This window comes from Vitis riparia, chromosome 3, assembly GCF_004353265.1.
Source record: "Vitis riparia cultivar Riparia Gloire de Montpellier isolate 1030 chromosome 3, EGFV_Vit.rip_1.0, whole genome shotgun sequence".
Classification (NCBI taxonomy): domain Eukaryota; kingdom Viridiplantae; phylum Streptophyta; class Magnoliopsida; order Vitales; family Vitaceae; genus Vitis; species Vitis riparia.
In genome coordinates, this window is record NC_048433.1 from 12,256,895 (window position 1) to 12,269,753 (window position 12,859).

At 36.0% G+C, this 12,859-nt stretch overlaps 1 protein-coding gene across 5 annotated transcripts in view; it reads left to right on the forward strand.

Annotated features, from left to right (window-relative positions):
* The first annotated feature begins 2,379 nt into the window (after positions 1-2,379).
* Positions 2,380-12,859, forward strand: part of LOC117911162 (CSC1-like protein At1g69450) — a 69,859-nt gene continuing 59,379 nt past the window's right edge. For 2 of the 5 annotated variants that reach the window (XM_034825388.1, XM_034825392.1), the window contains exons 1-2: positions 2,381-2,615; positions 4,440-4,786. In XM_034825388.1, coding sequence (XP_034681279.1) covers positions 4,506-4,786 — 281 coding nt within the window. In that variant the 5' untranslated portion in view covers positions 2,381-2,615; positions 4,440-4,505. Of the gene's footprint in view, positions 2,616-2,717; positions 2,796-4,439; positions 4,787-12,859 lie in introns of all 5 variants that reach the window. The other 3 variants (XM_034825389.1, XM_034825391.1, XM_034825390.1) reach the window with 3 other exon arrangements.

Genomic DNA, 12,859 nt, shown 5'->3' on the forward strand with positions numbered 1-12,859 from the left:
TTATTTTCCTATTTTTAAAACGTAAGCATGAGATGTTTTATAGTTATTTGATAAATCCTTTTTAAAAAGTCATAAAAGAATTAAATTACAAGGATAAGAATGAGTGAAATTCTATCACCCAAATACTTGGGATAAACTTAATGATATTAAAATGACTTTTTTTTTTTTGTCAAATTTATATGATATAAAAAAAATTCCCTTATCATAAATAAATGTAGTATATGTATATGATATGAGATATTTGATTGGATGATTGGATTAAAACGAAAAAAATATAAGTATATTTGAAAAATGCGAGGAGACGTGTTGTCAACAATTAAATAACATGCCACTTAAATAATAATTATTATTAGTAACTACATGATTTAACCTAAAAATTTTAAAATCAAATAAAAGATAACTCACTACTAAAAACTATATATATTTTATAATTTTTTTTTTCTATTGGACTATTAGAAGATTTAAGTATTTAACTAGTAAACTTTTTAGATTTTTTTGAAATTACTAAATATAAATCACTTGATAATGATCAATTTTATTTAAAGTTATTTATATAATACGATGATATTTATTGTCATCATTGAAACTTTGGCAAAAATCTCAAAATGCATCACTTGATAAAATATCAAATATTTAAATAAAATTTAATTTTATTAACAATTAAATAACATGTAAGTTATGTTTGGTTTTTGGAAAGTAGAAAGAAAAAAAAAATGTAAAGGAAAATGGTTTTCTCATATTTGGTTTCACTATAATTTTTTTTTTTAAATTAAATATAATTAAAATTAGTTAGAAATTTATACATTTTAAAATTGTTTAATATTTATATAATGGACGAAATTAAGTAAAATGAGTTTAAAAAAACATATAAAAATAATTTATTAATTTTAATTTTTTTTTCTTCATTTTTTTCTTTCATTCCACTTTACCACTTTATTTTCTTTCTCTTACATTTTCCCTCAAATTTTTCGGTAATCAAACATAACCGTATAACTTAAATAATTGTGTAGTTATTCGTAAATTAGTAATTCCAAATGTTTAAAAAAATCTCAAAATGAAATAGAAGATAACCTATCACTAAAAAAATATTTAATAAAAAATCATTTTCATTAGAATTTATTTTATATATATTAGGATTTAAATAAATTTAACTATATACACATTAAATAAAAATTTAACTATATATTAGGATTTAAAGAAAAGGTTAACCAAAAGGTAGATAAACTTTTAGAACAAAGAAAGACGGGATCATCAGAAGAATAAAAATTAAATAACCTTTTAAAATAATTTGAAAACTTTAGTTTAGGAGAAAAACCAATAATTAGAACGGAACGAAAATAAATCATTTTGAACCAAAAATTTTAACAATAAAACCATGGAAATATTAGAAGCTATAAACCCTAAAGATAATGTAAAAGAATTTATCGAAGAAAAATTTAAAAAGCTAGCAAAAAAAGTAACACCTTATAAAAAACAATTAGTTCAAAATTCTAAAATAACTAGATTTTTAAACCAACATACTATAAGTTCAATAGGAAATATTGTATATTTAGACTTGGTATCTCCAAAAACAAAACATAAACTATTAAAAATAAAACCAATAAATATACGCATTTAGGAATAATTCTAATAGGAATAATATGATTCAATTGTAAAGAAATTGAAGTGCTTATAAATATTAACCTTTTAGATACCAAAAATAATATAGCAGGACAAGCTATTTTAGTTAACACAGAAGTTAATATGAACCAAAATTAAGCTGTCATTAGCTATATACCTCAATTTTGTATAGATCTTAAGGAATTCATAGAAAAAATAAAAATAATTATAAATATTAAATGTTATGATATAGAATTAGGAAGTAAGAACCTTAGCATAATTATAAGAATCAAGTTTTCTTTTTCAATTATAATAATTTTTATAAAAGAAAAATATTATTTAAATGGGTTGTCTAAAAACATTATCTAAATTAATTATATATAATAATGATAAGATATATAAACACATATAATACAAATGATAATGTTATTTAAGGAAAAGAAAGTGGACATATAATAATGATAAGAAATCTGAATTAATTACATATAATAATGATAAGATAGAAAAGTATATGATAGAAATTGACAAAGATATTTTTAGAAACAAAAAGTGTGGTATAGATAACCATTTTGATGCCGTGCTCTAAAAATTTTACATTTGGCGCATAAATGGACATGTTTTAATATGAAATGGTATTAAAATAATATATATTTTCTCATCTGCCTCCAAAGTATATGATGTGAAGTTTGGTGAGGTGGCCATTGTAATTTTGAATTTGGACCGTTGACAACACGCCAAGCCTTTGTTCCAAATGTGAAAGGGTTTGGATTGACCATAGTTTTGACTGGCCGTTGGCCGACTGATCCTCCCCGCCTTAACAACGGAACCGGTCCACCGATCAGTCGTTGTCAACCAATGGAATTATGCCAATTCACTTCCGCTCTTTTTCTTCTTTCTTGGACAGCACGTTGTGATTCACCGCCTCTTTCCCAACAGGGGGTTGCTGCTTTTTGAAAAACTATTTATGCAAAGTAAATAGATCACTGCTGCTCAGTACGTGTCATCAATCCGCGTAGGTAAACGAGATTTGATTTTCTTTCGTTTGCTTTTAAATTTTTTCACTGTTGTGGAAATTTCTGGGCTTCGTTGCCTTTTATTTTAATTGGTTAATGTTTTAGGGTTCTATTAGCTAGATTTGGGTCTGGGTTTGGTGAATGGTCTGAAGCGCCTGGGTTGGCAAGAGAGTGCTATACATGGTAAGATCTTGTTCAAAGTCTGTGAAATGGGCATTATGTTGTTGTCCCTCTCTGGAGTAGAAAACCTCAACTTTTGGTTTCTGGTAATTGGGTTCTGATGGATGGTAAGTTGGCTGCATGTTTAGAGGAAGGTGGATTGGGGTTTCAGAAAACTAAGAACTTCTGTTTTTCTTTTGAATGAAGGAAACTGGATTTGGTTCCTGATATTTTAATTTCTTGGGTCATGGGCATGGTAATAGTTTTGTGTGCCTAATTTATTTCTTTTGTTTTTCTGGTCACCCATAGTGTTTGTAAGTGTCTCTCTTGTGGCGGTCTTTCGATTACCCTCTTGTTGGGGCTACTGAAGTTCATGTATGGGATTTTTATGTTCATATTGATTGAAAGAGGCAATTTTTGTACGGAGGGGAAATGAAGTGTGGTGAGATTGATTAAATTGAAGTCCATCCAGGGCGCTTCTTTTTTTTTTTTTTTTTGGCAGTTTGGAGCTTAGGGTCTTTGACCCTAATACTTGGATCAGTAATCCTTGCCTGAGCTTGGATTTGATGAATTGAATAATTATATACCTTTCTATATCAGTGAGTCAGCATTGTTGAATTATGCATGATGGTAAAGTTTTCTGAATGTTGTGCATTCTGACTAAAGAACTTTGGATGCATGATTAGGTGTAATGCTTGACAGGCCATACAGCTTTTAAATTCTCTGTTTGTCACAGTATGTGAGATAACTTAGTAGTACAATACCAAGCTAGCTTATCTTAATTATTGGGTGTAAATAGCAGGATATTTGCTTTGAATTCTAGTATGTGATCATTTCTTTGTTTGTTTGGGTGATATTTTTTTTCGACCTTTATTTTCTCTCTTTTGGTAGGTAACAAGGATGGGGTATACAAAGGATAAGGCTTATAAAAGAAAAACAATCTGAAGAAAACAACAACAGTCTTAGTGACATCTCATTCATGGTTACAAAATTTCATAAACTTTATTGGATTTAGTGAATCTCTCCATAAGTTTCATAAGAAGTCTTAGCTTAAAATCTTGTATGCCTAAGTTAAGTCTTTGGATTCAAGATTTCTCAAATTTGCATGAACTATCTAATGATTTTTTCTAATCCTCAAGTAGTTGAAGTATAAGCCGAGTTTTGCAACTTTGCTCCCATGCTCATTACTACTTCAAAATTTTGAATAATTGTTCCATACATTTCATTTTTGAAGCATTTATACTGTGGATTAGTAAATTAAGTACAAAATAACATGATTCATGCTCTGGTTTTGGTCAAGGAATACATATGCACCAAGATGACCATAAGTTCTAGTTGATCAAGAAAAGCAAAACAATGTTGTTTTATTTTCATCCCTTATTTTTATTTTTATCTTTTTGGGGCTGGGAAGGTTGGAGGATTTTATATTTTGCTGTATACCTCTTGCTTATCATGTGCATTAACCTATCTCTCTTGGGAGTGATAATATTTTATTTTTATTTTTTCTGTTATAGAAGTCAGAAAAATGAGTAAAATGCAACAAACTTCTTTTCATTTTAGGTCTTGGTTTATGGAGACAGTTCCTTCTGCACCTTACAACCTGTGCCTTGTAGAGTCCATATGAATTTTAGTTTGGCATTCCTAAGTATTTCCTTTGTGCTGTTGCAGTTAATCTTTTGGTTATGAGGATTTGATTGGTTATCTTTACCAAGAGTTTGAGATTACCTTGAAGAAATGCTTGTGTCTTCTCTTCTAACGTCTCTGGGAATCAATTTCGGCCTGTGTATTTTATTCTTTATGTTGTATTCTATACTGAAGAAACAGCCAGGTAATTTTGAAGTTTATGCACCACGCTTGCTGGCTGAAGGAAAGTCTAAAAGGATAAGCCATTTCAACCTAGAGAGGCTCTTACCTTCTCCTGGTTGGGTGAGAAGGGCATGGCAGCCTTCAGAGGAGGAATTATTATCATCCTCAGGCTTGGATACAGTGGTTTTTATGCGCATTTTCATCTTTAGGTAAGTTCAGTTGTTTCTAAAGAAGAGTTTATTACTAACAAATGAAGCTTTAAAGGCTTAAAATGACCTTTTTTTTTCAAAAAAAAAAAAAAAAAGTATATCAACTTTACATATGTGTATTTCTCGATGTGACTTCATATCATAGTAGCCTGGAAGTATTATGTAAGGAACTTGACATTTATCAGCTGTTGCGTATGCTGCTAAACTTGCTAACTTGCTTGAACAAGAATGTGTATTTGAATTCCTTGTTGGTCTAAACTTTGAGTTAGATTTGGTAAGAAGTCGTGTCCTAGGAAAAAATTCATTCCCTTCTTCACATCAAGCTTTTTCCCTTGTATGTATTGAGGAATCCAGGTTGGAAGTCATGATGAAAACACCATTTGTACCATCAACTAAAATCTTTGCCCTGAATATCATGGTTGAGAAGGGCATTGTAGGAGGAGAAATGGATCTAAGGTGGTGCAACTATTACAAGAGATCATGGCATATTTGAGAAAAATGTTGGAGATTGAATGGAAGGCCCCAACAAGGAAACAAGGGAGTAAGATACTCTATAAGTAACAAAAGGCTGAACCCTAAGTTTGTACCTATTGCAAATACAACATCCACTGATGCTACTATGAATACTCCACCTACTGAGGACATGCCATTCACTAAGGAATAAATTGATCTTTTTTACAAGATCATGCTAAAATATGAGTTTCCTTTATCTTCCTGTGCTTTTGCACAATTTGGATCACATGGTAAGGCCTATAAAATCGGTTCGGTTTCTAATTCCAACACCTAGATTCATAATTTTGGGGCTGGTGACCATATGGCTAGAAAATCTAATTCTTTTGTGTCCTAATGTACATCTTCTGAGGAAAAGGTTTAGGTTGCTAATTATTGTTTTATTCTTGTAAAAGGAAAAGGAAATGTGATTTTCTCACCAGCAATTACTATAAGTTTAGTTTTAAATGTTCCTAAAATGACATGCAATTTTTTGTCAATGAGTAAACTTACAAAAACCAGTAATTGTTCAGTCATCTTCTATCCTAATTGTTATGTTTTTTAGGTTGTGTCTTTGGGAAGGATGATTGGCAATGCTAACAAAAAAGATGAACTTTATTATCTAAAACATAGGCAAAGAAAAAAGCTTCAAGCCTATCAAATAAAGGGAACTCCGGAAAGAACTGAGTAAGAACATTGGTTGCTAAATGAAAGATTAGGTCCTTTTAATTAATTAATTAATTTATTTTTTGAAATTGTTTTAGAGTGTTGAATATAATGAATTTATAGTATACAATCTTTCCTTTTTTTAATATAGGTCACATGTATGGTAGTTAGGACTCCTAGCCTTGTATATATATATTTTCTCAATTGTAAGTAGACACTAAATGAATGAGAATCAAGGTTTTCTTCTCTCTCTCTCTTAACATGGTATCAGAGCCAAGGGAGAAAACCTAATTCTTTCCAGTTTCCCCGTGTCATCAATTCCGGGAAACCTTCCTGTGACCATGTTTCATTCCGGTCACCTTCCCTAGATCCTAAAGCTTTCCGGTCGGTCGAATCGTCGTCAGAAAACATTCACCGCCGCCGATTTTCCGGCGAACTTTTCCGGTGACGTCTTTTTCCGACACCGCAAGGAGTGCCTGGAGGAGATCTCCAATTTTTCCCAAAGCACCGGAGCTAGAAAACCACCCACGCGCCGGCCACGCGCGTTTTTCCGGTCGGCGACTTCATCTCACGCGCCGGCACGTGAGGGCGCGTGAGCCACTTTCCGGCGACGCGCTTCCTCCTCCAGCCTCGCCTGATGCCGACTAGCCACCCTTCATACCTGTTTCTGCCATCCGAGCCCTGCACGTGCCTCTTTTGGGGTTCTTTTGCCTCCGCCAGCCCTCCGAACAGTTTTTCCAACGTCCTCCGGCTATTTTTTCTCAACACCAATCCCTGCACGTGCCTTGGGAAGCGTTCTTCTACCTTTCCGGTGGTGCCACGGTTGTTTTTCTTTTCTATTTGGTCTCTCACACGGGCGATTCTTTGGTTTTTCCTTCTTCAGCTGCATCTGAAGCCGTATTAGGGCTCTCTTCGATCCAAATATACTTCATTCTCCAGATAAGTGGATATGGCTACTAAAACTTCCATTTTTTCCTCTGTCATATCTGGATCTCCTATGATTACTTCGGAGAAATTGGTTGGCAGTGAAAATTATCTTTCTTGGTCTGCCTCTGTTGAACTTTGGTTTATGGGACAAGGATATGAGGATCACTTGGTTACACAAGAGGCAGATATCCCTGAGGTTGAGCGCGTATAGTGGAGAAAGATAGATGCCCAGTTATGTAGTGTATTATGGCAATCAGTTGATCCCAAGATCCTTCTTCATCTTCGGGCCTACAAAACTTGTTTTAAATTTTGGACTCAGGCCAAAGGATTATACACGAATGATATCCAACGTCTTTATAAGGTGGCTTCTGCTATTGTCCATATCAGCCAACAGGACTTGGATCTATCTACTTATATTGGCCAGATTGCCTCTCTTAAGGAGGAGTTCTTGACTGTGATGCCTCTTACTCCTGATGTTGGGGTTCAACAAACACAGTTTGATAAGTTCTTCATGGTCCTTACTCTTATTGGCCTCTGTCCGGATCTTGAGCCTGTCCGCGATCAAATTCTTGGTGGTACATCAATTCCGTCCTTGGATGATGTGTTTGCTCGCCTCCTTCGTATCTCGTCCACTTAGACTTTGCCATCTGATAGCATTTCAGATTCTTTTGTGTTAGTTTCTCACACTACCTCTCGAGGAGGACGCAGTGGTAACCTAGAGGCCAACGTCCTCATTGCACCTATTGCAATAAACTTGGCCACACTCGCGATCATTGCTATCAGTTACATGGACGGCCTCCTCGCACTGCCCATATGGCCCAGTCCTCGGATTCTCAGCTGCCTCAGCCTCCGAGCTCCTCCGCATCTCAGGCATCTCAGGCTTCTGTTGCCTCTATTGCCCAGCCTAGTAATGCTTCTGCCTGCCTTACCCACACATCTTCTCTTGGACCTTGGATTCTAGATTCTGGAGCTTCTGATCACATATCTGGTAATAAGGATCTTTTCTCCTCTATTACTACTACCTCTGCTTTACCTACTGTTACCTTAGCTAATGGTTCTCAAACTGTAGCTAAAGGTATTGGTTTGACCCTTCCTTTGCCTTCTCCACCTCTCACTTCTGTCCTTTATACTCCTGAATGTCCTTTTAATTTTATTTCCATCAGCAAAATCACTCGTACTCTTAATTGCTCTATTACCTTTTCTGATAAATTTGTGACTTTGCAGGACCGGAGTACGGGGAAGACGATTGGCATAGGACGTGAGTCTCAAAGCCTCTATCACCTCACCTCGGATTCATCTCCTACTGTTTGCATTTCCACTGATGCTCCTCTCCTCATTCATAGTCGTTTGGGCCACCCTAGTCTCTCCAAGTTCCAGAAGATGGTCCCTCGTTTTTCCACTTTGTTGTCGCTTTCGTGTGAGTCATGTCAGCTTGGGAAACATACTCGTGTCTCGTTCCCAAAGCGTTTGAATAATCGGGCAAAGTCTCCTTTTGAGCTTGTCCACACTGATGTTTGGGGTCCTTGTCGGACTGTGTCTACTTTAGAATTTCAGTATTTTATCACTTTCATTGATGACTATTCTCGATGTACTTGGTTATTTTTAATGAAAAATTGAGCTGAGTTATTCTCTATTTTCTAGAAATTTTATGCTGAAATCCAGACCCAGTTCAATATTTCTATTCGTGTGTTACGCAGTGATAATGCCAGAGAATATTTTTCAGCCCCATTTACTTCATTTATGTCTCATCATGGGATTCTTCATCAGTCTTCTTGTGCTCATACTCCTCAACAAAATGGGGTAGCTGAACGCAAGAATCGACATCTTGTTGAGACAGCTCATACTATCCTCCTCCATAGTAATGTTCCTTTTCGTTTTTGGGGGGACGTTGTTCTTACCGCTTGTTATTTGATTAATCGTATGCCCTCCTCTGTTTTACATGATCAGATTTCTCATTTCCTTCTCTTCCCTGACCAATTACTTTATTTCCTTCCTCCTCGTGTCTTTGGTTGTACTTGCTTTGTTCATATTCTCACTTCTGGACAGGACAAGCTTTCCGCCAAAGCCATGAAGTGCCTCTTCTTGGGATTTTCCAGACTTCAGAAGGGTTATCGTTGTTATTCCCTTGAGACTCATCGATACTTTATCTCTGTTGATGTTACTTTCTTTGAGGACTCACCATTCTTTTCCACCACTTCTGAGTCTCTTCCTGTTTCTGAAGTCTTGCCCCTTCCCATTGTCTCCCCATCTAATGTTGTGCCTCCTCGACCACTTCAGGTTTATCATCGTCGCCCTTGTGTCGCTGCTCCTCTCCCTTTTGCACGCTATTCTGCTTTTGTTTCTGCTATATCCTCTGTTTCTCTTCCAAAGAGCACCCATGAAGCTCTTTCCCATCCAGGCTGGTGACAGGCAATGGTGGATGAAATGGCTGCTCTGCACTCTAATGACACTTGGGATCTTGTTGTTTTACCCTCTGGTAAATCTACAGTTGGCTGTCGTTGGGTCTATGCAGTTAAGGTTGGTCCTGATGGTCAGGTTGATCGCCTTAAGGCCCGCTTAGTTGCTAAAGGCTATACTCAGGTTTATGGTTCTGATTATGGTGACACATTCTCCCCTGTTGCCAAGATTGCTTCTGTCCGCTTGCTTCTCTCCATGGCTGCTATGTGTTCTTGGCCTCTTTATCAGTTGGATATTAAAAATGCCTTCCTTCATGGTGATCTTGCCGAGGAAGTTTATATGGAGCAACCTCCTGGTTTTGTTGCTCAGGGGGAGTCTGGTTTAGTGTGCAGGTTACGCCGTTCTCTTTATGGCTTGAAACAATCTCCTCGAGCATGGTTTGACCGTTTTAGTTCTGTTGTTCAAGAGTTTGGCATGCTTCGCAGTACAACGGACCATTCAGTTTTCTATCATCATAACTCCTTGGGGCAGTGTATTTATCTGGTTGTTTATGTGGACGACATCGTCATTACAGGCAGTGATCAGGATGGTATTCAGAAACTAAAGCAACATCTTTTTACCCACTTTCAGACCAAAGACTTGGGGAAACTCAAGTATTTCTTGGGAATTGAGATAGCTCAATCCAGTTCCGGTGTGGTCCTTTCCCAAAGGAAGTATGCTTTAGACATCCTGGAAGAAACTGGTATGTTAGACTGTAAACCGATAACACACCTATGGATCCGAATGTCAAACTTGTACCAGGACAGGGGGAGCCTTTAGGAGACCCTGGGAGATATCGACGGCTCGTAGGTAAATTGAACTATCTCACCATTACTCGTCCAGACATTTCTTTTCTTGTGAGTGTTGTTAGTCAATTCCTACAGTCACCATGTGATAGCCATTGGGATGCCGTAATCCGCATTCTTCGATATATCAAAAGTACACCAGGCCAAGGTGTGTTGTACGAGAACAGAGGTCATACTCAGGTTGTTGGTTACACAGATGCAGATTGGGCTGGCTCACCCACAGATAGACGTTCCACTTTAGGGTACTGTGTTTTTATTGGAGGTAATCTAATATCTTGGAAGAGTAAGAAACAAGATGTAGTGGCCAGATCTAGTGCTGAAGCTGAGTATTGAGCTATGACTTTGGCAACATGTGAACTCATATGGTTGAGACATCTTCTTCGAGAGTTGAGATTTGGAAAGGATGAACAGATGAAACTCATCTGTGATAACCAGGCTGCATTACATATTGCATCCAATCCAGTCTTTCATGAAAGGACCAAACATATTGAAGTTGACTGTCACTTCATTAGAGAGAAGATCGCATCAGGATGTGTTGTTACAAGTTTTGTTAATTCAAATGATCAACTAGCAGACATCTTCACTAAATCTCTCAGAGGTCCTAGGATTAAATACATTTGTAACAAGCTTGGTGCATATGACGTATATGCTCCAGTTTGAGGGGGAGTGTTGAATATAATGAATTTATAGTGTACAATCTTTCCTTTTTTTAATATAGGTCACATGTATGGTAGTTAGGACTCCTAGCCTTGTATATATATATTTTCTCAATTGTAAGTAGACACTAAATGAATGAGAATCAATGTTTTCTTCTCTCTCTCTCTCTTAACATAGAGGATATGCAATAGCCTAGATTTTTCCAAACTTAGATGTTATGTGTCCGAGTCAGCAAAGAATCACTGTGTTTCCTACCCTTTGAGTAATAAACCAAGTGATATTCCTTTCTTTATTATTCACTTTGATGTTTAGGGACCTTCTTGGGTTCATTGTTTGTGTGGTGCTAAGTGGTTTGTAAGTTTTATAGAAGATTGCTACAGGATAACATGGATTTATCTCTTAAAAGAAAAAGCTAAGGCAATAACTACACTCAAGCTATTTTACAAGATGATTCCAAACTCAATTTTGTGCACGAGGTGATTAGATCTGAAATAGGAGGAGAATACTTCAATGAAAAAGTTGGATTTTTTTTGCACAAAATGGTATTGTTCACCATTCTAGTTGTGTTTGAACCTTGAACAAAAAAGAGTGGTGGAAAGAAAAATTGGCACTTACTTGAGGTGGCTCAAGCATTAATTTTTGTAAGAAATGTCCCTGAACATTTTGGGGTAATGCTATTTGCACTACTACTTATAAATTGAATGCCCTCTAAAACCCTCGACTTTGATATTCCATTAACAATCTTGAAGAGTCAATTCTTGCATATTCCAAGTCTTGGTTCTCTTTCTCTCAAAGTCTTTGGTTATAGTGCATATGCTCTTGTTCCTAGTAAGTATAGATCTATACTTGATCCTACAACTATCAAATGCCTTTTCCTAGGATACTCACCTACAAGAAAGGGATATAAATGTTTTCATCCTCCATCTAGGAAGAAATTTATTACTAATGATGTAACTTTTTTTTTGAAGAAGAAAGGTGCTTAGCAAGGGGAGAAAATACAAGGTGAAGATCAAATCACAATCATGTTCTATTCCTTTACCTATGCCTACTTAGGAAAATGAAAGAAATGAGGGCAATCAAACAATACGATAAGGAGAAAAAGATACTAAAAAAGATGTTGAACTACTCATTTACTCTAAATGACCTTTGGAATGTAGATTGGTACAAGAGTTTGTTCTCCATATGCACGACCCATACTCATTCTAGAAGAAGATACAACTTCCAACTATAATCCTTTAAATTCCACACCAGATTCTTCTAACTCCACTCTTGTTGCTGATATTGATGTGGACATTCTTATTGAAATCCGAAAAGGTGTAAGGAGTTGTACCAAACACCCTTGTCCAATTCTATGTCTTATGACAAGATAAACAACAATTACAAAGCCTTTACAACTGAATTAGCTAAGGACACAGTTTTGAAGAATGTGAAGGAAGCCCTTGTTGATCCCAGATGGAAAGATGCTATAAATGAAGAAAGGAAGGCACTAAACAAGAATCAAACTTGGGAGATTTCTAATTTACCTATAGGGAAACATTTAGTTGGATGTAAGTGGGTGTTCACCATCAAGTACAAGGCTGATGGCACCATGGAAAGGTACAAGGCATGGTTTGTAGCAAAGGAATACACACAAACATTTGGAGTTGACTATGGAGAAACTTTTACAGAAGTAGAAAAGTTGAATTCCATTCGAATCATACTATCTCAAGTAGCAAACCGTGATTGGCTACTCTAACAATTTAGTGTGAAGAATACACTTCTATACAACAACTTAGAAGAAGTCTTATGGATACTCCACTTGGTTGTAAAGACCAATTCCACAAAGGGAAAGTTTGTAGACTTAAGAAGGCATTATATGAGTTAAAACAATCTTTAAGTGCGTGATTTGGGAGATTTACTCAATCTCTTCTCAAGTTTGGTTATCGATAAAGTCAGAGTGATAATACTCTATTCAAAGATTGAGAAGATGCAAAGGGATTTTCTTTGGTCTGGGGCGGGGGAAGGGAAGAAAGATCATCTTATCAAATGAGAGGTTGTTAGTAGACCAAAGGAGTTGGGAGGTTTGGGCTTTGGGAAGACTTCTATGAGAAAT